At 55.0% G+C, this 27,656-nt stretch overlaps 1 protein-coding gene across 1 annotated transcript in view; it reads left to right on the top strand.

Moving 5' to 3' along the window:
• Positions 1 to 27,656, top strand: part of Ttll8 (tubulin tyrosine ligase like 8) — a 37,333-nt gene that overhangs the window by 542 nt on the left and 9,135 nt on the right. The window contains exons 2-9 of the mRNA XM_077109284.1: positions 6,093 to 6,184; positions 9,532 to 9,670; positions 10,288 to 10,361; positions 12,202 to 12,330; positions 12,666 to 12,780; positions 13,510 to 13,632; positions 17,367 to 17,553; positions 26,893 to 27,041. Coding sequence (XP_076965399.1) covers positions 6,093 to 6,184; positions 9,532 to 9,670; positions 10,288 to 10,361; positions 12,202 to 12,330; positions 12,666 to 12,780; positions 13,510 to 13,632; positions 17,367 to 17,553; positions 26,893 to 27,041 — 1,008 coding nt within the window. The remainder of the gene's footprint in view (positions 1 to 6,092; positions 6,185 to 9,531; positions 9,671 to 10,287; positions 10,362 to 12,201; positions 12,331 to 12,665; positions 12,781 to 13,509; positions 13,633 to 17,366; positions 17,554 to 26,892; positions 27,042 to 27,656) is intronic.

Here is a 27,656-nt window from a genome sequence, read left to right as displayed (position 1 = left end):
ATATCTGTGGGGTCACTTAAGTCACTCAACCACTCCTTCAGCACCCAGGGCTTCTGGCTTCAGTGTGATTACTTATCGATCTCCTATCCTTAGTGCTTTGGGGTCTTGCTTAAAACTCTGTGCCTACTCCCTTGTCCAGAGAGTTCTACCCTGAGGTTTTTTTGTTTCTGTTTTTGTTTTTGTTTTAAAGAAGCTTTATAATTCCACTTTTCACATTTGGGTATGCAACCCTTTGGGACTGAGTGGTGCACATGGAGTGAAGCAGGGGTCATCCCCACATTTGCATATCAAGGGGTCAACCAGGTTGCACACTCCCCATTCTGTAGGGGATTCAGCCTCTGCCTGGCAGGTCCCCTGGGGTCATCCAGTCATGGATCCCCATCTGTTCTTTGGTCTTTCTGGCTATCCTTATTCTCAAGTGTGGGTTCCCATTTTATCCTATTGATTTTGCTGGCCATCCTGACCCTGTGCCACCATTATGATTCCAGGAGATTTCTTCTTTTCAAAATTTTGAGACGGGTCTTGCTAAGTTGTCCAGGCTGTACTCAAACTTGAATTCTCTTGCCTCGTCCTCAAGAGCAGCTGGGGTTATAAGCATGCACCACCACGCCTGGCTCTGGTTGCTCTATAATAAGTCTTACTATCTGGTGGTTTAAGTCCCCTGACCTTATTCTTCAAGATTGCTTAGTTTTTCTTGGATTTCTGCACTGCCATGTAAATTCTGAATCAAATTGTTAATTTACATACATACAAACTGTGCTGGGATTTTAATTATTATTACATTGAGTCTATGGATCAATTTTGGAGAATCAAAATCTTAACAATATTGACTATTCCAGCCCATCAGCATCTGACTTTCCTTTAATTCTTCTCAGCAGTGTCTATAGTTTTCATTGTGCATATACACAGGACTTCTGTTGCTAGATTTACTCCTAGATATTTGATGTTTTAGATGCTATAGATGACATTTTTCAGTTTCATTTTTCTCACCTTTTCTGAAAACACAGTTGTTTTAGTGCACTGACTTAGTAATTGGTGACCTTTCTAAGTACACTTTGTAATAGATTCATTTAGATTTTTCATGTATACAGTCCTCCTCTACAAATCTTTTCAATCTTTATGACTTTTCTTTTCTTGCATTATTGCATTGGCTAGTGTTCTCAGAAAAACAGAGTAGAAATGGTATAGTGGACATTTTTATTTTGTCCCCAAACTTAAGTGGAAACTATGATGTTCTGTAGGTGGTAAAGTTTCCTTTTATCGATGGCCTAGCAGGAGTTTTTAAATGAACAGATGCCATGCTTTCTTCTCCATTTGCAGTGGTGAATGCAAATGGAGAAGAAAGCATTGACATCCCCAACCCTTGGACTATTTATATGATGTGTTCTGTTGATAAAAATTGGTTTAGTATTTGAAAACCCCATGTGGTTATGCTGCATTTTCTGTTACTGGATTTGATTTACAAATGCATTGTTTAAGATCTTTGTGCCTATCTTTATGAGCGACATTGGCATACACTATTCTTTTGCCTAGTGTTCTCATCAGGTTTTGATATTAAATTATGGCCTCATAAAAAGAGTTGGAAAGAGTTTCCTATTTAGTGAAGTGGCTTATATAAAGTTTTTCCCCCTAAATATTTGGAGAGATTGATGTGAAATACCATTAGACCGGGAGTTTTCATTTTGGGTAACACTTTTTATTTATTTTGTGGTGCTGGGGATTGAACCCAAAGGTGATTTATCACTGAGGCACATGGTAGCCTTTTTTGTTTTCTATTTGAGGCAGGGTCTTGCTAAGATTCTGAGGCTGGCCTCAAATTTACTGTCCTCCTGCCTCAGCCTCCTGAGTCACTGGGATGGCAGGTGTGGGCCACTGTGCCCTGTTGATTTGTTTTCTTTTCTGAAACATGAATTAAAAGCTATAGATTTCCTTTTTCTTTCCACTTTAACTGCATGGTAATGCCTTGATGTATCATATTTTCCTTATCATTTACTTCAAAGCACTTTTAAGTTTCCACTTGATTTCTCCTCCTTGTTTTCTTTTTAAAGTGTGCTACTTGATTTTTGAAGATTTAGGAAATTGTCTCCTCGTCTTGGTGTCGTTACTTCCTGGTTTGGTTTGGCAGTTGATGGAGAATCCCGGCTTCATCTCATCAGCCCTGTGGAAAGTGGTGATGGCTGGCTGGGAATGCTCCTGGGGCCCCCAGGTGCCCTCTGCATGGGGATGAGGTCCAGGTGGCTAGTCACCATGTCCAGATTTCCTGTACTCTATGAATCCTTTGCTTAATCTTCCACTTACTGAAGCAGGTTAAAATATCCCAAAATAATGGTAGATTTTTCTGTCTTTTGCTTCTTTCAATTTGTTTTTATTTATTTTGAAGCTATATTATTAGGTGTATACACATTTGGAATTTTTGTACCTTCCAGACAAACTGATTTCTTTTCTTTTCTTTTCTTTTTTTAAGTACCTGGGATTGAACCCAGGGGCTTGCACATGCTAGGTAAGCACTGAGCTACACCCTCTAACCATTTTTTTTTTTTAACTTGTAGATGGACACAATGCCTTTACTTTGTTTATTTATTTTTATCTGGTGCTGAGGATTGAACCCAGTGCCTCCCACATGCTAGGCAAGTTCTGTACCACTACAGCCCTAGCCCACCCTCTAACACTTTTAACTTTTATTTTGAAACAGGGACTCATTAAGTTACTAAGGCTGGCCTCAAACTTGTGACCCTCCTGCCTCAGCTCCCTGAGTAGCTGAGCAGATTGATTTTTTTTTTTTTCTTTTTTGGTGGGGTACCAGGAATTGAACCCAGGGCCACTTGACCACTGAGCCACATCCCCAGCCCTATTGTGTATTTTATTTAGAGACAGGGTCTCAGAGTTGCTTAGGGTCTCACTAAGTTGCTGAAACTGGCTCTGAACTAGCAATCCTCCTGCCTCAGCTGCCTGAGCTGCTGGGATTGCGGGTGTGTGCCACCAGCCCAGCCTGATAAGTCTTTTTAATGTTATGAAATGTCTCCCTAAATTTTTATTAATGTTCCTAAGTGTTAGTATGTATCTAGGTATTTACTATGCATCTCCAAAAGTGATGTTTACTTAGGTAACCAAGTTCTTTTTCCACACTCACTCAAGTTAACAAAAGCACCTTAGTAAAACCTGATTCCCAGCAGATGTCTTATTTCCCACTTCCTCGCCAGTGTCTGCCCTGGTCAGCATCTGCATGCTGCCTGTGGGTGCTCCTCTTAACCCCCTCTGGCCTCTGCCCTGTGCTTGCGTGACCCAGACTTGCTGCACAGGAGGGCACCTGTTCTGTGGGAAGCCCTGCTTTAGGCTTTGTCTGCCAGTGGCCTCCTGGAGTGCTTGACCTGTCCCTCTGCCCAGTGAGTGTGCCCTGGGCCTAGAAGAGATATCAGTAGCTCAATGGGGCTTTGCCAAGATGCCTCCAGGGGTGCTGTGTGCTCTGTCCTGCCCAGCGTCTGGAGCAAGACAGACCCCATTGTGCCACACTGTCGCTGCTGTCCTGGACTTAACCAAAGAGCAGGCGGTGGCCAGGGTCACCCAGGCAGAGAGCACAGCAGCTCTGGAGGTACCCTGGGGCCGACCTCCAGGGTGCAGGGATAGCATGCAGGAGGTGGCTTGGGGCCCTTGGTCAGTACTGTGTGTTGTGAAGAACACAGGGCGGGGGAGCAGGCTGCAATGCTGAGCCCCCAGGACTCCAGGAGGTCATCCTGAACCACTCTGGGGGGTGTGACCTGGTGGGGTGTGAAGTACAGCTGCCCCTGTGGCAGAAAGGGTGTGAGGTACAGCTGCCCCTGTGGGGGCCTCCCACCTCCTGCCTCCTGCCTGCCCAGCACCGCCCAGCGGGTCGGCATTCTGGATATTTCCTTGGGCCACGCCTCCCACATGGGTGGCTGACCAGCTCAGTGAGAAGGGTCCCTCCCCAGAGGCCTTCAGGCCTCCCCAGGTCAGCGCAGCTGTTCAGCCCGGCCCGCTTTCCAGGGATGGCTGGTGTGACGGAGGCGCCGGGGGCTGGTGAGGTCCCTTGGTGGTGCTGTCTGCGCGTCTGTGCTCACGGGCAGTCGGCTCGTGGGGCTGGCCACCATGGTGGTGCCTGGTGGTCTCCACTGGCTCATGGAGCACCCTCTGGTCTTCCCACGCCCTGAGGCCACCTGGGCCTCCCACACCTCACCCCTCCAGCAGGCCTGGTCCTCCTGCAGGGAGGGCCCAAGACACCAGGGCCCTTGCCAGCTGTCTCCCGGGGAGCCGAGGGGTTTGCTCACGGCCTTCTCGGGCTGTGGGAATCGGCCTCTCTGTGCTGTCCCTGCAGGAGGCGGCCTTCCTGCCCTGCTGTCAGGTTCCCTGACTCTCTCTGTGGGGGAACTGCTGGGCTCACTTTCCGAGCCCAGAATGGGACAGCCCTGAGGCTGAGCGGACCCTGTCCACCTCTGGACCAGGCTCTTCTGGTGTTCGTTCTTTTTTTTTTTTTTATAGATTTTTTTTTAAAGAGAGAGTGAGAGAGGAGAGAGAGAGAGAGAGAGAGAGAATTTTTTGATATTTATTTTTTAGTTATCGGCGGACACAACATCTTTGTTTGTATGTGGTGCTGAGAATCGAACCCGGGCCGCACGCTTGCCAGGCAAGCGCGCTACCACTTGAGCCACATCCCCAGCCCCTGGTGTTCGTTCTTGCTGCCTGTGTGTGGCCTCACTTTCTTGCCTGTCCTGGCCATATCCAGGCCCCATGGACAAGGTGGCCCCAGAAGGAGCAGTTCACCGGGGCTCGCCCCAAGGCCAGCAGGCCCGGAGCTTTCCTACCAGGGTGGTGTTCAGCCTAGGATTTAGTTTCTGCAGCAGGTAGAGTGTTCTTTACATTTCCTATTTCTTAAGTCTGTTTTGGTAATTTGAATTTTCTGGGGAATGTGTTCATTTTATCTAAATTTCAGGTCTGTTGCTGTGAAGCCCAGAGTGTCTCCAGATCCCTAACCGTCCCTGGAGCTTCCTGCCTTTTATTGGGGTGGGTGGGGGAGGCACTAGGGGTTGATCTCAGGGCCTCTTGACCACTGAGCCACACCCCCAGCCCTATTTTGTAGTTTATTTAGAGACAGGGTCTCACTGAGTTGCTTAGGGCCTCACCATTGCTGAGGCTGGCTTTGGATTCGTGATCCTCCTGCCTCAGCCTCCCGAGCTGCTGGGATGACAGGTGTGGCCACCATGCCTGGTGCTTCCTATCTTCTTGTCAGGGTTCAGCCTCGTCTGTGCACCAGCCTCACCACGGCATTGTCAACTTTACTAGTCCAAACTTTGGGATTGGTTGATCTGCTTTATTATGTTTAAAATGATATCTTTCATTAACGTCTGCTTTTTATTCTTTTTCTTACAGTTTCTTCAGGTTTTATTGTGTTCTTTCCACCTGCTTGGGATACACCCTTAACTCATTGTGTTTCACTTTTATTATTTTCTGATAGATGCTTATACAACTAGAAATTCCTTAATAAGCAGAGCTGGAGACACCTCACTCAGGATTTGATATTTGGTGTCTGAATTCTGAGTTCAGATGTGCCCCGCCCGGAGCAGCTCTTAAACCTGTGCAGTGTCTGGGAGTGGGTCACATTTCTGAAGGTCATGTTCAAGTCCTTGTCCCCACTGGTCTGTTGGCCCCTAAAATCTGTGCCCGTGACCCCACGTGGCTGGGGCTGTGTTTCCAGGTGATGTTGTGAGACCCTCAGTCCCACTGACGTCCCTATGATCCAGTGGTCTTGGTTCATCTCTGCAGAATGGGTTCCCAGCCCTGGGTCTGTGGAAGGCCCTGGGCCTGCGCCCTGCCTCTGCTCTGGGGCAGCAGGGAGGGCACCAGGGGAGGAGGATGAAGTGGTGGCTGGGGAGGAGGTGGCGGGCAGAGGTGCTGAAGAGGGGAGAGGGGAGAGGCTGTGGGGCTTGGGTGCTGGAGCATGAGGTGAGTGGGCCCGGTGGGGACATGCACTGGGAGGGTGGGCAGTGGGACACCATGGCTGAGCACCCCGTCAGGTCGGGTGCTGTGGTGTGGAACTGGGCGCTCTGTCCTCTGTTCTGATGCTTGTCTCTCTTTTGCAGAATCAAAGCAAGGAGTTTCCCAAGCCTCGGCATCTTCCCCCAAACTGGACAGATACAAAATAGCACGGCAGTTGACAGAAAAAGCCATCAGGGTAAGACCTCTGGGACCAGGGGAGACTCTCTGAAGCAGGCATCTGTTTGGGAGTTGGAGAGTGTCTGCTGGGCTTGGCGGCCTGCTGGTGGAGACACTTCCCTGCCGGTGGTGTGGGTGTGGCCCCATGTCCGTCTGCACACTTCTCCTGACAGGAGGGCCAGGGATATCCCCCTGCTCAGAGACCCCCCCCTTCCCCCAGGGGGCCGACGTGGTGACCAGTGCCTGGCGCCCTGGGGTGTGGGCGGGGCTTGGTGCCACGGGAGAGGAATTCTGGGGTGGAGGCTCCTGGGTTCTGGGGGGAGGGCAGGAAGCCCGTCTTCTCCCCCTGCGACACCCACATGGGACCTGGGAAATGGAGAAGGTGTCTTGTCCTGTGTGGGGGACAACGTGAAGCTCAGGTGACCGGGGAAGGGACTGCTGCCTGGGCGCTGGTGGTCCTACTCCCAGGGCCGCGCTGGGGCAGGAATGTGAAAGGCCATTGACACCAGCCACCTGCAGCAGCCTCCTGCCTGAACCTTCCCCTGAGGCGGCAGGAGCAAGGTGTCACAGGCTGGGCTCCGGGCAGAGCCAGCAGGACAGGTCTCAGCAGTGTCAGTCACGGTGAGGAAAGCTCCATCACCCTCCTGGCCCTTGCAGGTGTCCCCTCCCGGCCCCAAATCCTGACCACCACGGTGTGCTTTTTGTGCTTTCCATCTCTGACCTCTGACCTCTCTGGAATTCCATGTAAGAAGACTGTGCCGCTCATTGATTTTCACATTTTTTTCCCTGAAAGCTTAGAATATATAAGCGTTTAGGGCTACAAATGTTCCTCTAAGTACTGCTTTAGCTGTTAGTCATAAGATTTTATTCTGTAGAATTTTTGTTGTTATTCAGCCCAAAGTATCTCATCATCCATATTATGATTTCTTCATTGATCCATGAGTTACCTGAAAGCACAATTCTTCATGTCTGTACTTGAGGTTTTCTGGAGTGTACTGTCCTTGTTTTCCAACCTGCTTTGTGGTTGAGAATGTGACACATGGAGTGTTGTTCCATTGAGCGATGCTTGGGCTTGTTTTACGCCTAACATTTTCTTAATTTGCGTGAGAGTGAGCATACAGTTGTCCATTCACACTCATTAGGGAGAGTTTGTCATTCGACTTGTTCAGATCTTCTGTGGCCTTACTGGTTTTTTTATCTGTGCTCTATCATTTACTGAAAAGCACGTTAAAATCGCCTGATGTAATTGTGGCTTGTCTACTTGTAGGTCTGCCCATTTCTGCTTTATATACTTTCTTGCCCTCATAATAGGTTCACAGAAATGTATATTTCTGGTAAGTTGAAACTATTTCAAATTATGAAATGATTACTCTAATAATGTTTATTCGTCTCAAATGCTATTTTGTCTTGTGTCTATCCTTTTATTTTCTAACCTAGCTGTAGGTTTATGTTTTTTAATGATCTCTTATAAACAACAGAGTTGACTTATAAACAAAAATGCATGGTCTGTCCTTTAGCCTGAGTGTGTAGTGTACTTGCCTGTAATTAGACTGGGTGTGCAGCAGGTCTGCTGTCTGATTTCATTTGCTCATCGTATCCTGTCTGTTCAGTTTTCTTTTCTTCTCTTTCTGTGCCTTCTCTTGAACTGATACCGTGTGTGTGTATGTGTGTGTGTGTGTGTGTTTCTGGGGTGGAACCCAGGGCCTTGTGCATGCCAGGCAAGTGCTCTGCCTCAGAGCCATATCCCAGCCCTGGACCGATGACATTTTTTATTGCATTTCCTTCTGTCTCATGTGATAAGAGTCTTATACTCTTTTCATCTACTTTTAAAATAGTTTTTTAAAAAATATTTTTAATTGTAATTGGACATAATACCTTTATTTTATTAATTCATTTTTATGTGGTGCTGAGGATTGAACCCAGGGCCTCACACATGCGAGGCGAGCGCTCTACCGCTGAGCCCCAGCCCAGCCCTCTTGCCATCTTTTGTGGTGCCTTTGGAATGGTATTCTGCTGACTTACCAAGATGAGCCTATTTTGTGAAGTCATGCAGCACAGGGCATGGGGCTGAGCAGAGCCTGGCGTGTGCCTTGGGGAGCCACAGGGAGCCTGCCTTCTCGCACTGTCCAGCTCCCTGTGGCCCGTCAGGCTGCCTGGGCTTGCCAAGTGGAGGGCGGCTGGGCCTCCGGCCTTCCTCAGCTATGTGTTCCTGGGCGTGGCGCACAGGTCCCTGTTGGGGACCGTGCAGTGGTCTAATGCTGCATGACCTGCTTCCAGGATCAGCTGCATAGAACAGCGTCTGCTGACCGTCCTGCAATCTCTGGGGCGCAGCCTGGAGGTGTCCACCCAGGGTCTCAAGACTGACATCAGGCAGGGTGGGCTGGAGGGTCTGCTTCTGAGCTCCCTGGGCATCATCGGAAGGCCTCCTTGGTGTCCTTTCGCCAGCAGTGGGGAAGGGACAGCTCTGCGGCTGCTGCAGGGTTCTCCTGACTGGTTCCCAGCGGGGCCTGACTTTTCCCTAATTCAGAGTCAACGAATGACGTCAACAGTCCTGGTGACATCCTGACCTCCCTGTTGCAGGCACCTGTTGGTTAGGGTGGGACAGAGGCCTTGCCTTTGGTGCAGCAGGGGCTCTGCAGAGTTCAACTCAGCATGGCACCTTCAGTGTGCCTGGACCACCAGGACCCTGGTGACTCAGCCCCTCTTCCTGCCTCAGCCCCACTGACCCTGCGCCTGGCAGTGACTGAGTCCAGGCTGTATCTTCTACCTTGGTTCAGGGATGCCCTCATGACTGTCAGTCTGTCTTCTGTTGCTATAACAAAATACCCAAGACTGGGAACTGTATCAAGGAAAGATGTTATTTGCCTCATGTATTGGAGGCTGAAACTCCAAGCTGAGGTGGCCCTCTCTGTGCAGCCCCTGGTGAGGCCCCCTTTGGCATCACATCACCATAGATGGCATCAAGGTGGGACTGCATGCAAGAGGGAGGACATGTGGGAAGAGAGGGAGCCAGAGCGGCGGGGGCCAGGTGATCTTTATAACAGCTCACTGTGGGAGAGCTAACGTGGCCCTGGAGACCTGGGGCAGCCCCCAATGGCCTAGCCACCTCCCCCAGGCCTGCCTGGTGAAGACAGTGCCTCTTGGCAACCTGCACTGGGGACCATGCCCCAAGCACATGAGCCCCTGGTCCCAGCCGTGGGTGAGCCCCGCTGCACAGGCGCCCCCCACCCAACCGGGCGGTATTCTCCGAACAGGAGGCAAGGTCTGCCCTCTGCACAGTCTGCCTCCTTCTGCTTTGCGAACCCCCCTGGGGGAGACAGACCCCTGGCTCTCTGTGCTTCTGTTAAGTCATGTCTGCCATTTTAGGAAAAGAAGATCTTCTCCATCTATGGACACTACCCGGTGATCCGGGCCGCTCTGCGGAAGAAGGGCTGGGTAGAGAAGAAGTTCCACTTCCTTCCCAAGGCCCTTCCCAGTGTGGAGGTCGGAGGGGACGGGGCCGCTGGTAGAGTATCAGAGAGGCCTGTGCTTCCGTAGGGGGCGCTCTGCTAGTCTGTCGCAGGGCCGAGCTGTGTGTGGGGATGCCCCCTCCTGCTGGGGTCTCATTCCATATCTCCACCACCTTCCCAGCTCCCCATCCACTGGGCAAGCCCATCAGGGTACTGGTCACTTCTTCACATCACATGTCCATGCCCAGCCCCAGTGTTCCCCCTCTGGCCCAGCCCCCTGCAGTCCTCAGGCGCCCACAATGCCAGCTGCTCCCCCAGGACCCTCTGTCCCTGTGCTGCTCTGCACAGTGTGTCTGCACTAGACAGTCTCAGGGCGTGGAGACTCAGGCCACACATCTCCCCCACCCCCAAGTCCCAGCAGGGACCCTCCTCCACCGCCCAGGTCCTAAGACTCCATCATGCTGACTTCTGGGCTGCCTCCACTGCCCCTCCACATGGGGACATCTGGGCCTCCAGGGCCCCGGGGCCCCAACCCTGGCACTACCCCAGGTGGGTGCCATGCCACGGAGATCTTAGGTGGCTGTTCTGTCTGCTACATGACCCTGACGGTGGAGGGGCTCCAGTGAGGTGCCCGGCTGCACCAGCCTGTCTCTCATGCATGTTTTGTTTGCAGATAACAAATGCACTGACATCAGAGAAAACCAAGCAATAGCCCTGGAGAAGATGGAGGACATCCACAGTGTGATGGTAGGCCCACGCACCGGCCCAGGGGCCCTGGTGACCATGCCTTGGCAAGGTCCCTCGTGCTACCATCTCCCTTGGCGCACACTCTGGCCCGCACAAGCAGGGACAACAGACCCAGCTCACCGCAGATGGGTCAGGGCCTTTGTGGGCCTGGGTTGTGTGGGGCGGTGGGGAGCTGGCTGTGCTGTAAGGCAGATCCTGGGATGTGGCCATGCGCCAGATAGGGTCTCCACAAACACAGCTGCCCGCAGCAGCTGCAGCACCTCACCCCCACTCAGTGGCTCTGGAGAGGACCCTCCATGGAGAAGGTACATGTGCCTCACTGAAGTGTGGGAGGAGGTACGAGTGGTGCAAATGACCTAAGAATCCAAGTATCCAGAGTATTTATAAGAACTCACAAATCAACCAGGAAAAGACAGAAAAACAGGCCAGTGTGCCTAGACACCTCAGGAACGGCCAAGGAGCACACCATTCTGAGCTCACAGCACTAACTCCAGCTGCACGTGGCAGCCCAGGTCCTGTCCTGGTCTGCCGTGCAGGACCCGCGGCTGAGGCACTCACCGCTGTGGAGGGTCTGGAGGCTGGGAGTCCCATACCAAGGCTGCGCTGGGGGCCACCACAGTGGGTCATCCAGGGCTGCAGACAGGGAGGGAGATGCGCTCACAGCCCAGGCTCCTCCCTGTGGGCAGGTCCCCAGGTGAGGTGGGCCACTGAGACTAAACAGCCCTGCCCTGGGGCCTGAGTGTCCAGCACAGGCTCTTTCAGGGCGGGTTCCACTTAGCAATGCATCTCTGTGCAGCAAAGAAAGGGAGCGGGGGCCTTAGCTCAGGCTGCTGGGCAAGGACCATGCACTGGTGGCCCATCTCACAGTTCTGGAGGCTGGACGCCTGGGGCCAGGTGGTATCCTCCTGGTTGGCAGGTGATGGACTCCTTGCTGGTCCTCACAAGGTGGGAAGGGTGAGTCTCTCCAAGGTCCTTTTATACAGGCACTGATCCCATTTATGAGGGCTCCACCCCGTGACCTCATTTCCTCCCAGAGTCTGCCCTAAAACTCACCTTGGGGGTGAAGATGCCTGTGTGGATTTGGGAGACAGGACATTCCGCCTGTGGCCATGGAAGACGGGGCACCTCCGGGAGCAGGGCCAGCGGTGTCAGCTCTGCTCACGATGCTTCACCCCGGCGCCGTGGTTACCCCCCTGCTGGGTGCTCTTATGCTTCTAAGGGAATGCATAACAGGATTTAGAAAGGAGACCTCCACCCCAAAGTGAGGACCCAGACCATGGACCTCTCTCTAAGGGTGGGAAAAGGTCCCACCCTGGAAAGAAGAGTGCCCCAGAGTCCAGCGAACCAGGAGGTCTGGGGCGTGGCCACGAGCTGGGTGGGAGGAGGCCCTAGGCCCAGCAGCCAGGCCAGAGCTGGTGGAGTCCTGCCGCAGGATCCCTCACGCTCACGGCCCGGCGGTCCGCACCTCGGGCCACACAAGCTTGTCTGCAGAAACTGGCCCGGAAGGGGCTTCACTCCACCAAGGCGAAGGGGCAGGGTTATCGGGGCGGGATGTTAGAGTCTCCGCTTGGTCACATTTGAGCACACTCACGCCACTGCCGGTCATTACTAGAAAATCACCTACAGCCAGGGTCGCCCGCCGCAGCGTCAGCTCCGCCCAGACCTCGTCGCCTACCGTGGGGGAGAAGACAGCCCCCCAGGGTTCGTGGAGCACCGTGGTGGAAGGCCTGCTGCAGCCCTCAGGCCACAGCCCTGTCCGGTCCTGCGTGTGTCGGCAGTGTCCCGCTGTCCAGGAGGCGGACCTGAGTGGCGGCTGTTGACAGAGGTCTCTTCTTGCCAGTCTAGGTTGGTAAAGAACGAGATGCCGTACCTTCTCTGGACTATCAAGAGGGACGTCGTGGACTACCACAGCCTGACCTACGACCAGATGCTGAACCACTACGCCAAGACCGCCTCCTTCACCACCAAGGTGGGCGGAGCAGGGGCCCCGGGCGCCGGTGGGCGGAGCGCGGGCAGGCCCCGGGCCTCAGGGCTGGACAGCCAGCGCCGGGTCAGTGGGCTCCTCCCCAGGATGCCCCACCTCCGGTGGCTGGTCGCGGGGCACCTGCCCGGCTGCCCACGCCCCAGGGCGCCCCTGTGCCTCTTGCTATACCACCGCGTGCTCCCAGGGCCACAGAAGCCCCGTCCTCAGGGCACACTGGCCAAGCCAAGGACGGGTCCCAGGTGGACGAACAGTCCTCACCTTGCGGGTGCGGTGCAGCCGGGCTGCCCATGCGGGCCCCTGACGTGCCGCTGTCTCTGGAGATTGGGCTGTGTGTGAACATGCGAAGCCTGCCGTGGTACGTCCAGGCGAACCCCGACTCCTTCTTCCCGCGCTGCTACAGCCTCTGCACTGAGAGCGAAAAGCAGGAGTTCCTGGGTAAGTGACGGACTGCCTCCTGGGGCCCACAGTCCACCGGCCTAGGGCCAGGACCGCTAAGGAAGGACCACCATGCACTCAGCGAGAACCAGTCCAGAGACTTCACTGGCAATGCTGGGAGCGTGGGAGGGAGGAGGTGACAGAGGCTGCAGAGCTGGGGGTCGGCTGATTGGCTCTGAGCTGCTCTGCCTGCTTGTCACTGACCTGGACTAAGTGACCACTGTGCTGCTCAGAGCCAGGCTGGGCCTCAAGCCTGGGAACCTAGGACCCACCACTGTGTTCTGCATCTGCACTGGGGGGTGCAGACAAGACCCCTGGGCAGGAGGGCTCAGCCATCTGAGGGTCCAGAGGGCCCAGAGAGGCCCTGGGATGGGGATAGTGATTGGGAGACCCCAGAGCATCCTGGAGCTGTAGCAGAAGAGCTTCTAGAAAGATCTCTCTGGCCCTGTGCTGAGACTGGTGGAGATGGGGGTGGGGCTGAAGACAGGACCCGAGAAAGCACAGGGAGGGAAGAGCAGGAGGGTAGTGGACAGGGCAGCTGGGGGCTCAAGACAGGACCCAAGAAAGCACAGGAGGGGGGTGGACAGGGCAGCTGGGGGCAGAAGTGAGGCCCTGCAGGGCTTAGGTGCTGGCTGAGAGTAAAGGGGAGCCTTGCCTTGCCCACTGCATCCCCATCCCCAGTCCTGGACGTGGGATGGGGATGCAGCTGAGGCCTCCATTTCCTTCCAGAGGACTTCCGGCGCACGGTGGCTTCTAGCATCCTCAAGTGGGTGGTCAGCCACCAGAACTACAACAGAAACAGGTCCAGGAGGCGGGAGGAAGCCAGGCAAAGCGACACTGGCCCCAGGAAAGGTAAGGGCGGGTGGGTGGCACCGTGGTTCTAGGGTCTGAGCAGCCCTGTCCCTGGCGCCCGCGCATTTGGCTCTCCCAGTGATTCTCACTGGTTGGCCTTTCCGCCTTTACTGGGGGCCTGGGAGGTCATGACCCTCATCCCACAGTGGCCCCAGAGCTCACAGTGCCAAGGGTGCTGCCTCAGGAGAGGACCACACTCTCCCGCCCCCCTGTGGCCTACGGACATAAGTGGGTTACTCTGGAAGATTTGTTTCAGCAAATTTTAGCTTCACAGCAAAATTGTGCAGAAGGTACAGGAGTCTCCTATACCCTGCCCACCACTGCCACCCCCAAGAGTGTGCATTTGTTACAGTCAAAGGCTAAATGTTGGCATTTTAAGGCGTGTATTTGAGCAAACTGATTTGTGAATGTGGCAGTCCCAGGCCACAAGTGGTTCCGGGGGCTCCCAGTTCAGCGGAAGGTGAACAGGGGAGGGCCGTTATGGGGTAGGTGTGGAAGCAGAGAGAAATGTCGCTGGCTGCCTCAGGTTGGAGCTGCTGCCTCATTTGCCTGTCCAGGTGGGACGTTGAAGATGTGTGACCAACGTCCCCTTGGCCACCTGTGGTTGGCTCAGCTGGCCTCTGTGGCCTTGGTCCCTTTGTTGTTCCATATAAAGGTGGTATAGCTGGAGTCCCAGGACCGTAGTTTCTGCAGACTGACTTTATTTGCTTGTCCATGACCCTTTGAGGTCCTGTCCACCATGGGTTGAGGGCTGTTCCCTGCAGGGCTGAACGACCTGGCACTCTGGCTTGTTTATCTGCTCGCCCCAAGGGCACCTGTGTGATGAAGCTGCAGTGAAGCTCCGTGGGCGGGTCTTGTGGGTGTGAGTCTTCCACAGAGTGCGGTTGCAAGGCACTGTGGCAGGAATGTGTTGAGTTCCATGAGAAATCGCCCACTGTGTGGCACCCAGGTGGTGGCACCCTGCCTTCCCACCAGCCTGCGCTCACAGATGTGCTGCATGTCCTTGGTGCTGCAGAGTGGTCACAGCATCACCCTCTATTAACTCCAGCTCCCCAGCAACAGGATGTGGAACATCCTGTCCTGCACTGCTGGCCGTCTCTGCATCTGCGTCTGTCAGATCTCCTGTCCCATCTTAAATCTGGCTGTTGTCTGCTTGCTGTTTCAAGAGTTCTTTGCTGCGCTGGATCCTTCCGTTACCAAACTGGGAGGTGTTTTCTCCCAGGTGGCCACTTGTCTTCCCCTCTCCTTGACAGGGCCTCTCACAGAGCAGACACATCTGCTTTTAATGAGTTCTGACTTCCCAGTGATTTCTTTCACGGATGGCACCTTTGGCCCCCCGTGAAGAGGCGCCGAGACCCCACGTCGTCTGGATTTTGTTTCTTCTCCTGGGAGTTCTGTAGTTTTCCACTTTACATGGGGCCTGAAACCCTTGGGAGTTAATTTGAGGGAAGATGTGCATTCTGTGCCTGGATTTGGTTTTGTTTGCCTCTGCGTTTGGACCCCCAGCTGCTCCACACCCTTGGTTGAAAGACTGTCTTTGCCCATGGTTACATCTGCTCCTTGGTAGAGAGGATGACATCTGTGTGGGCCTGTTCTGGACTCTATTCTGTCCACGGATCTCTATGTATTCTGTCCCCAGGACCATGCTGTCTTGACCACAGCAGGCACAGAAGTTGCTAAGTCAGCTAGAGTTAGTTAGGTTAGTTTTTCTCCTTCGATTTGGAGTTGAAGCAGATTCTGGTCTTGGGCCTCTAGGTATAACTTTAGAATCAGTTTGTCAATATTCACAAAATAACTTGATGTGATTTCGGTTGGGACTATGTATAGACCAAACTCTGAAGAACTGACATTAAGGTAATATTGAGTCTTTTCTACTCATGCACACAGCATAACTCTTCATTTATTTAGTTCTTTGAGATCATTCATCACAGTTTTGTGGGGTTTTTCTTACACAGATCTTACACATATGTTTTTATTCTTATTTATACGTAAATATTTCAATTTTGGGGGTGCTAATATAAATGCTATTTTGTTTTTAATTTCAAATTCCAATTGTTCATTGTTGTTATATAATAAAGTTATTTCCTCCAGGAGTGTGTGTGTCTGTTTTGGATTTTCTACATAGACAACAATGCCATCTGGAATAAAGACAGTCTTATTTCTTCTTTTCCAATCTGTATACTTTTTATTTCCTTGTCTTGCTGCATTATCTAGCATTTCCAACACAGTGTTGAAAATCAGTGGTGAGAGAGGATGTCCTGGCCTTGTTCTGATCCCTGCAAGATAGCTGCTGATTCTCACCATTAAGTGTGATGCTAGTTGTGCATCTGTGGTGGGTATTCTTTTCGCATTGAAGAAGTTTTCTTCCTGAGGGCTTTTATCACGAGTGGGTGTTGGATTTTGTCAAATTATTTTCCTGCATCTGATCTTTAGTTTTTTTGTTTGTTTTTTTGGTACCAGAGATTGAAGTAAGGGGTGCTTACACTGAGCCACATCCTCAACTCTTTTTTGTATTTTATTTTGAGGCAGTTTCACAGGTGCTAAGGCTGGCTTTGAACTTGTGATCCTCTGCCTCAGCCTCCCAAACTGATGGGATTACAGGCATGCAGCACCACGTCCAGCTTCTTTAGCCTCTTGATGTTATCTGTTAAGTGAGATAGTTAAGTTATTTAATATGTAGTCGGATGTGACACACAGAGAGACATTCAGAATGGAATAGCAAAAAGACTAGACTCATGACAGATCCAGAAGGAAGAGTCAGTCTGCCTTGCAGGTCAAGGGGAGGGTTTCCACACAGAATGTGGGTGCTCAGCCCGTGTGTGGAGAGCAAGAGCTGGGGCATCCAGGGCAAAGCCTCCACTGGGCTCCACAGCCCACCTAAGTGAGTTTTGCTCCTGTGGACTTCCTCTCTGTGTCCACCTGCTGTGCCCCTGCCTCCAGCAGTTCAGACTTGGGCTTGTCCGTCTGTCTCTCCAGCTTGGAGACGGTGTTTTTGCCTCACTTCTCTGATAGATCAGGGAAGAGCTGTCAGTTTTTCATGTTCTCAGCTGTTTCCTGTGAGAATGGAGTGTGACTTTCATGCATAAATAAAATAAAGGTATGGTGTCCGTCTACTAAAAACAAATTTAAAAAAAAAGGAGGAAATCTGAGTGCCCGCGGTCATCTCTGCAGAAGTGTTGCTGGGAGTCTGTGCCACATCACAGCTGCCCCTGCAAGCGAGTCCTGAGTCCCCCGTGCTGGCACACACTGCAGGCTCGCCCAGGGCCGGGGGGCCATGGTCGCTCTCAGTCAGGGCCCACATCCCCGATGCTGCCCAAGACCTGCTTTCACCCTGCACTTCCTGAGATTGAACAGTGGTCCCGAGGCCTGGGGTTCAGAAGGATGTGGTGCCCTGTGATGGGCAGGGGCAGGGCCTCGGGGACATCTGTGCATGTGCTCTGAGAAGCCGGAAGTGCTGGAGAGCACCTGCAGTCGCCCAATGTGGTCATGTCAGAGTTTTTAAAAAAGTTTGCAAGTGGCATCTCCTTGCTGGCAGGAGAGCTGTCTGGTCGCAGGGTGTACTCAGAGGGGAAGGGGTGCACGCCCAGCAGAGGAGGACGGTCCAGTGCGGGGAGAGGTCCCCTGCCCAGAAGGAGGTATCACCCTGTGGTGGCTGCCTAGAGGACCTCTGTGACTGAGTGATGGCCTTTGTCCCCTTGGCATGGGACACAACAGCCCCTGTGCTTGGGTTTCAGATCCTGAGGATGCAGATGAGAAGTTCAGGAGCCTCTCGGGGCAGCTTGTGGACACAGCCTGCAAGGTGTGCCAGGCCTACCTGGGGCAGCTGGAGCACGAGGACATCGACGTGTCCGAGAGCAGCACAGAGGAGCTCTCCGAGGATGAGTGGAATGACCTGACCCAGCAGTACTACTCCCTTGTCCAGTAAGACATGCCTCCCATGGCCCTGAGTGCAGAGGCGCGGATGTGGGCACTTGCACTGGCCTCCGTTCCCCTGGGGGTATCAGGAGCTTCCTGGGGCCAGCCGCCTTTAGTGCTGGGCTCCTGTCTGGGCATCTGGACTCCTGCCTGGATGTCTGGTGCTTGTCCAGGTGTCGGGCTCCTGCCTGAGCAGTGGGACTTCAGCCCGCATTGGGCTGTGTGTCGGGGCTCCTGCTTGTGTGTTGGGGCTTCTGCCTGGATGTCGGGACTCCTGCCTGGGTGTCAGGGCTCCTGACTGGGTGTTGGACTCCTGCCTGGATGTCGGGGCTCCTGTCTGGCTGTTGGACTCCTGCCTGGGTGTTGGGCTCCTGCCTGGGTGTCAGGGCTCCTGTCTGGCTGTTGGGCTCCTGTCTGGGTGTCAGGGCTCCTTTCTGGCTGTTGGGCTCCTGCCTGGGTGTCGGGGCTCCTGTCTGGGTGTTGGGCTCCTGCCTGGGTGTCGGGGCTCCTGACTGGGTGTTGGGCTCCTGCCTGGGTGTTGGGCTGTGTGTTAGGGCTCCTGTCTGGGTGTCGGGGCTCCTGCCTGGGTGTTGGGTGTTGGGACTCCTGCCTGGTTATTGGGTGTTGGGGCTCCTGCCTGGGTGTTGGGCTGTGTGTTGGGGCTCCTGTCTGGGTGTCGGGGCTCCTGTCTGGGTGTCGGGGCTCCTGCCTGGGTGTTGGGACTCCTGCCTGGGTGTTGGGTGTTGGGACTCCTGCCTGGGTGTTGGGCGCCTTTCTTGGTGCTGGCCTGCCCAGGTCTTCTGCTGCCTGTCCCCCAGTTCCCTGCTGGCTGTGGACAGGAAGACACCCTCGGGTGCCTCTGGGGACCACCTTTATGTGTAGCCTCACTTGATCACACAGCAGCCTGGCAGGTCTGAGCAGCGGCACCTGGCTGGCTCTGGGTAGTAGGTGAGGAGGGACTGTCTGCAGGGCTGCCCAGGCCTGGGCTGTCCAGGATGCTCACTATCCCTACTGCTACAGCCCTGTTCACCTCCCTTCCGCCAGGGGCCAAGTCCTTCCCAGCCTCCATGGGGGAGAAGAGAGGGGCAGAGGCGGCCCAGGCCCCTTGGGACAAAGGAGGGGGACAAGCCCCCATTCAGGAGGTCTGCTGGGCCTCCATGCCATCCCAGGGCATTTTGGTCCCTGTCCCTTCTTTCCTTCCTCCTTCCTGTCCTGCTGAGGCACAAAGTGGACCCTGTCACTGGTGTGGTGTGCAGCGTGGGTGCAGGTGATGGGGGGTGAACCTGGCAGCCACACGCTGTCAGGAGGGGACCAAGCTAGCCCCGAGGCCTGGCCACCTGGGAGGAGGCTCGCCTCTGCTTCCTGCCAGCCAGGGGCGAGAGGACAAGGGCGGGGCAGGCAGGTGGGCAGTGGACACGGCACTGCCGCTCTGTGGCCCCTGGGTACTCCGAAGGTGCTGGCACTCCTCTGAGGACCTGATGGTGTCCCTCCTTCTTCCTGAGATGCCGCGGGGACCTTAGAGTTGTCAGCCACATTTGGAGACTTCTGTGTCCCTCTTGACCCTGTGGCCGCTGGCTCGGATGCAGTGAGGTGGCCTTCTCCTCTGTGATCACAGGAGATCTCTCTTCTGTCGCAAAGAAATACCCTCTTAGCCTCTTCTGAGTGGTTCTTCCCTTACTTTCCACTTTTTCTGATAAAGAACAGCGATGCTGGCCTTCTGTTTACTCTCTGTGCGTGTGTGCGTGCGTGTGTGTGTGTGTGTGTGTGTGTGTGTGTGTGTGGCTGCGGGGTGGAGCCAGGGCCTGGGGCCTGCTAGGCCCTCTCCACTGAGCTACCCTACCCTCCACACCAGCGTTCTTTAGTTTGCAAGGTATGGATCTTTTTTGTTGTTGTTGTTCCAACCTTTTGCTTTTTATCTATTGGTACCTTTATATTTAAAGTGTGTCACAGTGTCGCTGTCATCCCCGAGACTTGGGGGGCTGTTGAAGGAGGGTCACATTCAAGGCCAAACCTGGAAACTTAGTGAGAACCTGCCTCAAAATAAAAGAGTAAATAAACAGGGCTGGTAGGGCACCCGGGCTCAGTCCCCAGGGCTGCAGCTCCGTGGTAGGGCACCCCGGGCTCAGTCCCCAGGGCTGCAAAGATAAACAACAAGCAGTTATGTTGGGCCTGCTGTTTGCCCATCAAGCTGTCTTTCCATCAGTGCAGGCCAGGAGCCCTCTGCACACGATGCCATGAGTGTCCAGCTTGCAGTCTCTGTTCTGATGACAGATGGCCTCCTGCTTTCTGTCCCCACTGCCTTTCCCTCTGACACTTCTGCATCGCTCTGGACATCTTCGACTCTGATGGTCTGCCTCAGAGTTGTCTCACTGTTCCCTAGACAAGTGGGAGACTCCAGCAGCCAAGCGCCCCTCCCCTGCCCCAGGGTCTCCCTTCTGCAGGCAGTGACCCCTGAGGCGCCTCCATCGCTTCTTCTCCAGCCTGTGGTCCTCCCCATGTCTGCTGCCAAGTCTCCTGTGCAGGCTGCAGCTGGTCTTCGAGTTGAGGGGCGAGCTGGCCGGGCAGCTGGGGAGCTCTCTACAGTGCCTCCCCATGATGCGGCCAGCTGCGGCTCCCACTGCCATGCCCCCAGCACTCTTTCTTGGGCTGCTTTTCAAGGTTTTCTCTTTCTTTTCCTGAAGTTTGACTTTGCTGTGCCTGGATGTGGCTTTCTTTGGTTTCTCTGTCTCAGGGTTTGGGGAGTTTTAAATCTAGGGCTGTCTTCTGTGGTTTAGAGAAGTTCTTGTCTGTTGCCTCCACAGGAGTTGCCAGGCCCCATTCCCTGCTGGCCTCCCCACGCCCACTGGCCTCCCCGTGCCCACCGGCCTCCCTGCACCCTGGCTTTATCGTGGAGACCACCCGGTGGGTCTCCTGGTCTCCTTGCTCTGTTCAGAGGCCGACCTGGGTATCTTCCACTGCCCTGTCTGAGGTCTCCTGGTTCCGTCTGGACCCACGTGCTTCACCCTGTGGCACGCCCATCCCTGCTGGTGGTCTGCCTGGCTCTGGCACCAGGTCTGGGTCCCCACTCACATTCTGCTCTCTTTTCCTGCTCCTCGGTTCTTCCTGCCAGCCAGACCTCATGCAGGAAGGAAGTGGGGACTGCTGTGTGTGACGTCTCCTGGGGCCACACCCTGTGGCGGTGAAGCCATGGCGAGGGGCCCAGGTCCTCAGCCAGTCAGTGCTTCTGAGCTGCATCCTCAGGTCCAGCTGACAGCTGTGGGTGGCCGTGGGCCAGCCCTGGGTCAGGTGTCTGGGGGATGTGAGAAGCCTGCCGCAGGCCCGGCCCAGAGCCCCACAGCCGGGGCGGCCTCACTGCTTCTGTGCAGATGACCCAGGTTCCACTGAGGGAGGACAGCTGGGAAACGCTGTGCGTCCAGCCCCTTGGCAAGGCCCAGTGACAGTTCACATGGCCACGTGGCCTCTCCTCCCTCAGTGACGCCCTCCCCCGGCCTGAGCCCCAGCCTGCAGCCGGGAAGAAAATGACCCACATGCCTCCAGAGGAAAGGCCCCCTGGGCCTCACTCCTGCGTCCACCCTGCTTCCGCAGTGCTGCGTGGGTCAGAGGCCAGGACTGGCAGCACAGCAGGTCCTCTTCAGGTTGTCCAGGGGCACATGGCCGCTGTGCCCACCCCTGCCACCTGGTGAGGAAGCCCTGAGGGCTCTGTGCTTCACCCTGTGGCACGCCCGTCCCTGCCGGTGGCCTGCCCGGTTGCTGTGCCTCCTTCCCTTGCCACTGCCCACTGGCACTTGCCCTGCTTCCCTCACAGCCCTGGCTCCCTGAGGCGCCCACCCTGGTCCACTGGTTCTGGGCTCCAAGCTGCCCAGGGCCATTCTCCGTGGCTTTGCAGGGCCAGTCCTGCTTGGTTTTCTGCGTTTTGCCCCTTCCCAGGGCAGCTCCTGACTCCTGTGGCCCTCAACTGCGTCTGAGGAGCTGCTTTTGATATTCCTTCCAGGGATGGTCTGCGGCTTTCTCAGCCTGTCCCTTCAGTTTTGAAGGACGTCTCCTCTGGAGCGGAGTCCTCCATCTGCGGAGTTCTTGGGTTGCTCGGCTGTGCCTTGCGGCCACGGCTCCCTCACCCTTCAGCACTCTCCTGTCCAGGAGGCCAGGTGCTTCCTCCTGCTGCTCCGAGGTTCTGGCTTTGGTTTCAGTGGCTTGGGCAGCGGTCCTGGGAGTCCTTGTCTTCCTGCTCATCCTGAGGGGGCCTTGTCCCGCGGCTCTGGGGAACTGCTGGCTACCGCAGGTGCAGTGTGCGGCCAGCTGCCTCCCCCTGGCCGCTGTGCCCTGCCCTGTGCCAGGCCCTTCTGGTCCACTCTGGATACTAGCCTGAGTCCTCCCTTCAGCCAAACACAGCCGTGCAGGGCGGCTCCTACATAGTCACAGCTCACGCCATCACAGGAAGACCCCGCCCTGCTGGCCCCTCAGAATGTTCTGTCCTCAGTGGGCGTGTTCCCCATGCTCCTACCAAGGAGGTCGGTCTCTGCTGCTTCTCCTCACAGGCTCTTCTGAGCCCGGGCGCGTCTCCTGCCCATTCTTCAGGTGGTTTGTGGGGTGCGCTCAGAATCCTGGTATGAGGGGTGTGGCCGGAAAATGCTCCGCTCTTGGAGTCCCATCTACCTGCATTTCTCTTTGGGAGAACACTTTGGAAGTCACTGCAGAGAGCCTCGCTGCTTCTGGCCCCCATTCTGCCTCTGTGTGCGGGCCCGCCACCTCCAGCTAACTTGTGCTTGTGGCTCAGGACCCCAGACACACCACGGCATGGATGGTGAGGTCATCGGTGGCCCCAGGGCCCTGTCACAAGCCCAGGACCCGCGTCAGAGTTGCACAGAGGCACTATAGACACAGACTTTCCAAGGGAATGGTCTGGCCGGCTCTCCGGGAGTCCACATACACCTTGGTGATCATATGTCCACTTCTTCTATTTCAGCCTAAGTTTAAAAATATACTTATTGAGTTATAATTTGAACATAGGTTCTTGATTTTTAACATCTTACCAGTTTCCAAGCACATAAGAATCACGGAGCCCTTTGAATATATTCACATAGGTGAGTCCGTGTTAAGATGCAATGCTGTGTGTAAGTAACGTGTTTGCTCGTCTTTATGTAGCCTACAAACATATGCGTGTTGTACATAACATGGGCATAATTCAGATTAGAAATGAAGAAACAAAATTACCCCTTTCCACTAAATGCAGCAAGTACCCTGAAGACAAAGACTTCCAGAGTAATCCTTTAAAAAACCCCCAAAGACTCAACCAGGTTCATGGAGACCCCTTTTACATGTGACTGCGGGACACTCAGAAGTGAAACCAAGAGAAGAAGCTCAGGGGAAGCAGCAGCAAGGGAGGCTGGTGTGGCTGCATCTGGTCAGACGGGCGCGTCGTGGTCAGGCGCCTTCAGAGCCAGAAGTGAAACCTGACGGTCAAAGCGCCCACCAGGCAGGTGCAGGGACCATGCCCAGCGTGAACGCCATGGAGGCATGGGCTCTGGAGAAAGGGCTAAGCCAGACAGCAACCTCAGAGGACAGGTGTGAAAGATGCACATTTGGAAACCCAGAAACCCATTTAAAAGTGACCCATGGCAGCCAGGTGTGGTCCCAGCGGCCAGGAGGCTGGGGCAGAAGAATGCAGTGCAAGGCCAGCCTTGGAGACTGGTGAGCCCTGAGTCAGAACAAAATGAAATTACAAGGGCTGGGAATGTGGCTCAGTGGTAGAGCCCCCCTGGGTTCACCCCCATACCAAAAAAGGAAAAAAAGTGACCAGCAAATTCTGTCACCTTTGCAGAAGAGATTAAGTGATGATTTCAACATACACAAAATTGATAGGATTTTATCCCTGTCCATGTTCAAGTTCTCAGCAAACCAGGAAGAGAAAAGCTTGTGGATGGGTGGTTTGTGACAATCCCACAGCTGATGCTTCTTGGTGGGATACACTGAAGTGGGTCCTGAAATCAGAATGGTCCGCAGATGCTCACAGCAGTCCTCTGATCAGCAGGCTGCTGCGTCCAGCAGTTGGGAGACAGGGGAAAGACAAAGAGCACCGGTGGAGAGGCTCGTTATTTGTAGATGGTGTGATGGTGCACATAGAAAATTTTAAGAAATTTAAAAACATTAGAATTAAGTGAATTTAACAAAGTCTCCGGACTCAAGATTAATACAAAGTCATTCTATTTCCATGTGCTAGCAGAGATGGTAAGACTGACATTTAAAATCACAGTATACAATAAAAAGCAACAACAGATCTAGAAATAAATCTAGCAAAACTCATTCAAGTCCCTAAACTGAAAGTCATAAGCTCAGAGGTGTCAGGTGCCTAATATATGTGTATGAGCGTGTAAAAATGTGCTCACAAATCAGGAGACTTACTGGTGTGGTTTGTTCCTCCAGACCAACCCAAAGGTCAACAGAATCCCAACTGAAATCTGGGCAGGGATTTCTTTGGAGGCAAGAGAAATTAAAGTGACTCTAAAATGTATACAGCAATATAATAATAATTTAAGACAAGAAAGGCTCGATCAAGAAAAACAAAATTGGAGGATTTTATGCTCCAATTTCAAGACTAAGTCTGTAATAATAAGGGATATTGGGATAGAATAGAAGATCCATCCAGCGCAGCAGGACGGAGACCCCAGGAACGGGTCCTCATTCAATTGGCCATGTAACCTGAGGCCAGGCCCCTCAGTGGACGGCGCTGGGACCACGGGCAGCACGTGGAATCCTGCTTCACAGACACACAAAGAGGAACTTGAGACAGGATGTGAGAGAGTTAAGAAACCAACACTGGGGCGACCTCCAGCACCCAGGGAAGATTTCCACAGTCCACCAGGACGAGAAGACCAATGCCGTGCGTGCTGTGGCCGTTATGAGCCGTTCGCTTCTCAGAAAGCACCGTGTTGAGGTTCACTGCGAGGCGTCCCCGGAGCTCATGAGGCAAGGCAAGAAGGTTCAGAGGTGAAGTGACGGGGTTATGAGAGCCGTAACCTGGTTAGTGGGTTCACCCACCGGCAGGGGTTAGCTGGTGGTGACTGCTGGCAGTGGGGGTGGCGGAGGAGCTGGGTCACGGGGGTGGCCCGTGGGTTCACACTTTGCTCCTGGTGAGCAGAGCTCTCTGCTTCCTGGTGCCCTGCCCTGAGCTGCTCTCCTCCCCATGCCCATCTGGGCCCAGAGCTATGGCGTCAGCTGCCCAAGGACTGAACCTCTAAACCACGAGCCCCACATAAGCTTTCCCTTCTCTTGTTCTTGTCGGGTCTCTTGGTCTCAGTGGTGACCAGCCGACTGGGGCGCACTGTGGACCGAATGGAAAGGCGAGCCACGCAGTGTCCTGGAGACCATGACAGCCCGCGGGTCTGGTGAGGCCTCCCCTAGTCACTGAGGACTGCTGTGGGTCAGGAAGAGGCGTCCGATGGAAACGTTCAGGAGTCCACAAGAGAAGGTTTTCAGATGCCCCCAGACAGGAGCTCGCCAGGGGAGAGCGGCTTCCTGGATCCGGAGGCCACCCACCCCACACGTGTGGGCCCCTGCAACTCCCACGGTTCCCACAACTGGTCATCCCGAGGTCTTCACCCACGAGGGCGGACGCGTGTGCTCAGAAAGGCCTTGTTCCGAGAGCCCAGACCTGGCGCTGGCTCTGCTGCCCGTGGCGCAGCGGCCAGGTGAGCCTCGCAGCCTGTCCTGAGAGGCCATCAGGGTGCGTGTGTGGTTCCAGGTGTAAGTTCAAGGCAAAGCCGGTGCAGGCGGTAGAAAGTCACAACGCAAGTGGCTGCTGTCCATGGGCGGAGTCCTAGGGAACCTGCTGGGAGCAGCGTTTCCTCCTCCTGGCAGTTGGGTGCTGAGCACTCCCCTTTTTGGGTAGGGCGTTATGCGCTTGACCTCATTTCTTAGACCTCAATAAAAAGGCAGGTCCCAGGGGTCACGGAGGCCCCCTGCGTCTGGTCAGGGGGTGGGCAGTGGAGTCTGGTCTGGGCTCTGGAGGGGCCAGCAGGGAGCCTCAGGTGCACGTGTCCTTACTGGCCAAGTGAGCCTGGCCGGCTGCACCACCCTTTCTCATGTCGGGGTGGGAGTGACTCCATCTGTTCTCCTGAGCGGCAGGGTCCAGAGCCTGGCCTGTCGGTCCTTCCTGAAGCCCGGCTGGGCTCTGGCTCACGCGCACTGGCTCTCAGAGCTGTGGCCTCCCAGCTCCCCTCCACAGTAGACCCAGGCGGGGCAGCTCCTGGAGGAGGGGTCCTTCCAGACCTGGGCGCCGTGTCCTGGGAGAGGCTGAGAGACTCCTTCCCCTGGGGCGGCCACTGCTTAACCTGCCCAAGCCAAAGCCACGGGAGCAGCCTGTGGCCAGGAGCCACCTCGCGGCAGGTCTGGGGCCAGCTCAGGCCACAGCGTTCTGGGGCAGGGGCTGCACCTGCTCGCTGAGCCTCGACGCCCTGCGGCTCCACCACCCAGGAGGGCTCTCGGGAGTGGAGCCCTGACTGCTACTCAGCCAGCAAGGCAGAGCCCTCCCTGCCCCTGCCCCTGCCCCCAGAAGGGCAGTCACTGCTGGGGGCTCATGTTCTCCTGCCCCCCACTGCAGCTCCACAGTGGTGGCCGCCCACATGGCCAGGGCCCCCAGGCTTCACTTTCTCCTGGGTGCTGCCCTCCCTCCCAGCAGGGCAACAGAACCCAGATGCCCCCTCAGCCTGGTCATGGCCAGTGTGCTGGGCCCTGTGCAGGAAACGCGGCCTGGTACTTCCTCCTGAGCTGCTGGGCTGCCACCCGCAGAGGGTCCCATGCCGTGGGCTGCTGAGGTGCTGCACGGGAGCCTCTCCAGGTGCAGAGGGTGCCGCAGACTCTGAGATGCTCGGCAGCTCCACTGGCCTTAGTGCCCCAAGATCCTGGGGCCTCCTGGGGCCTCCTGGGTCAGGCCACTGCTGCCTGGCTCTGCAAAGCCACCAATAATATCTTGGGGTCTGGGCAGCAGTGGACTCACAGGGTGGTCACTGGCCACTGGTGTGGACTGGAAGGTCTGCATGGCACGTCCATTTCTTACGGGGGACCATCGGATGCAGTACATGCAGATGGAGCCTCTGCATAGGGACCGGCCACCTCCAGTGGTTCTCACGTGGCCCCAGGCCTGGCATCCTGGGTACACATGCAGCCAGATCCACAAGGTGGGTCCCCACCTCTTGGCCACCCTGTCCAGGAGCACTCTGGCAGGCCTGGGTCCCCGGCTGTGCTCTGGTTGGCAGGACACCCTGGCCTGCCCCAGCCGGTCCTAGACCCACGCGCACTGGGCGTGGCCAGCTTTGCAGCCTCACGCACTTTCCGCCTCTTGCTTTGTAGTGGCGATGCTTTCATCTCCAGTTCAAGGAATTACTTTTCGCAGTGCCAGGCTCTGCTGAATAAGATCACCTCTGTGAACCCTCAGACAGAGATCGACGGGTTCCGGAACATCTGGATCATCAAGCCTGCAGCCAAGTCCCGGGGCCGAGGTGAGTGCCCCGGGAATGGGCGCTCCATGGGCACGAGCCACCCTTGTTGACACCCACCCAAGGGGTGTCGGGAGCGAGCCGTGGTCTCCAGCTTGTGGCCCTGTGGGGGGGTGGGGAGCTGGGGTGGCGGTCACTGGGGGCTCAGGACTCACAGGTGCCTGGTGGAGGAGGAGGACGCACAATCCCGTCTCAGAGCTAGGTTCAGGTCTGCCAGCTAACCAGTGTCTCCTGTCTGCATTCCCAGGTTAGACTGGTTGTGGTCGTCCTTCTCTGTTACCTTGGTTGAGCTTAGTGACAGGCTTCACCAGCCTTTAAAACAGAGGGTGGACGTTCATCTCAGGGGGAGCGATTCCTACACCTTAATTCACTAGCAAACTCATCCCTAAAACCCAGACTCTTGCTGAGTGTGGTGGCCACACCTACAATCCCAGCAACTCAGGAGGCTGAGGCAGGAAGATCACAAGTTCAAGGCCATCCTCACAATTTAGTGAGGCCCTCAGTGATTTAGTGAGACCCTGTCTCAAAATAAAAAATAAAAATGACTGCCAGTGTAGCTCAGGGTTTGTAAAGCACCCGAGTTCAATCCCCAGTGCTGAAAACTAGACACGTTAATCA

This window comes from Callospermophilus lateralis, chromosome 4, assembly GCF_048772815.1.
Source record: "Callospermophilus lateralis isolate mCalLat2 chromosome 4, mCalLat2.hap1, whole genome shotgun sequence".
NCBI lineage: Eukaryota > Metazoa > Chordata > Mammalia > Rodentia > Sciuridae > Callospermophilus > Callospermophilus lateralis.
Note: the sequence above shows the minus strand (reverse complement) of the source record. Positions and strands in the feature narration are given on the sequence as shown.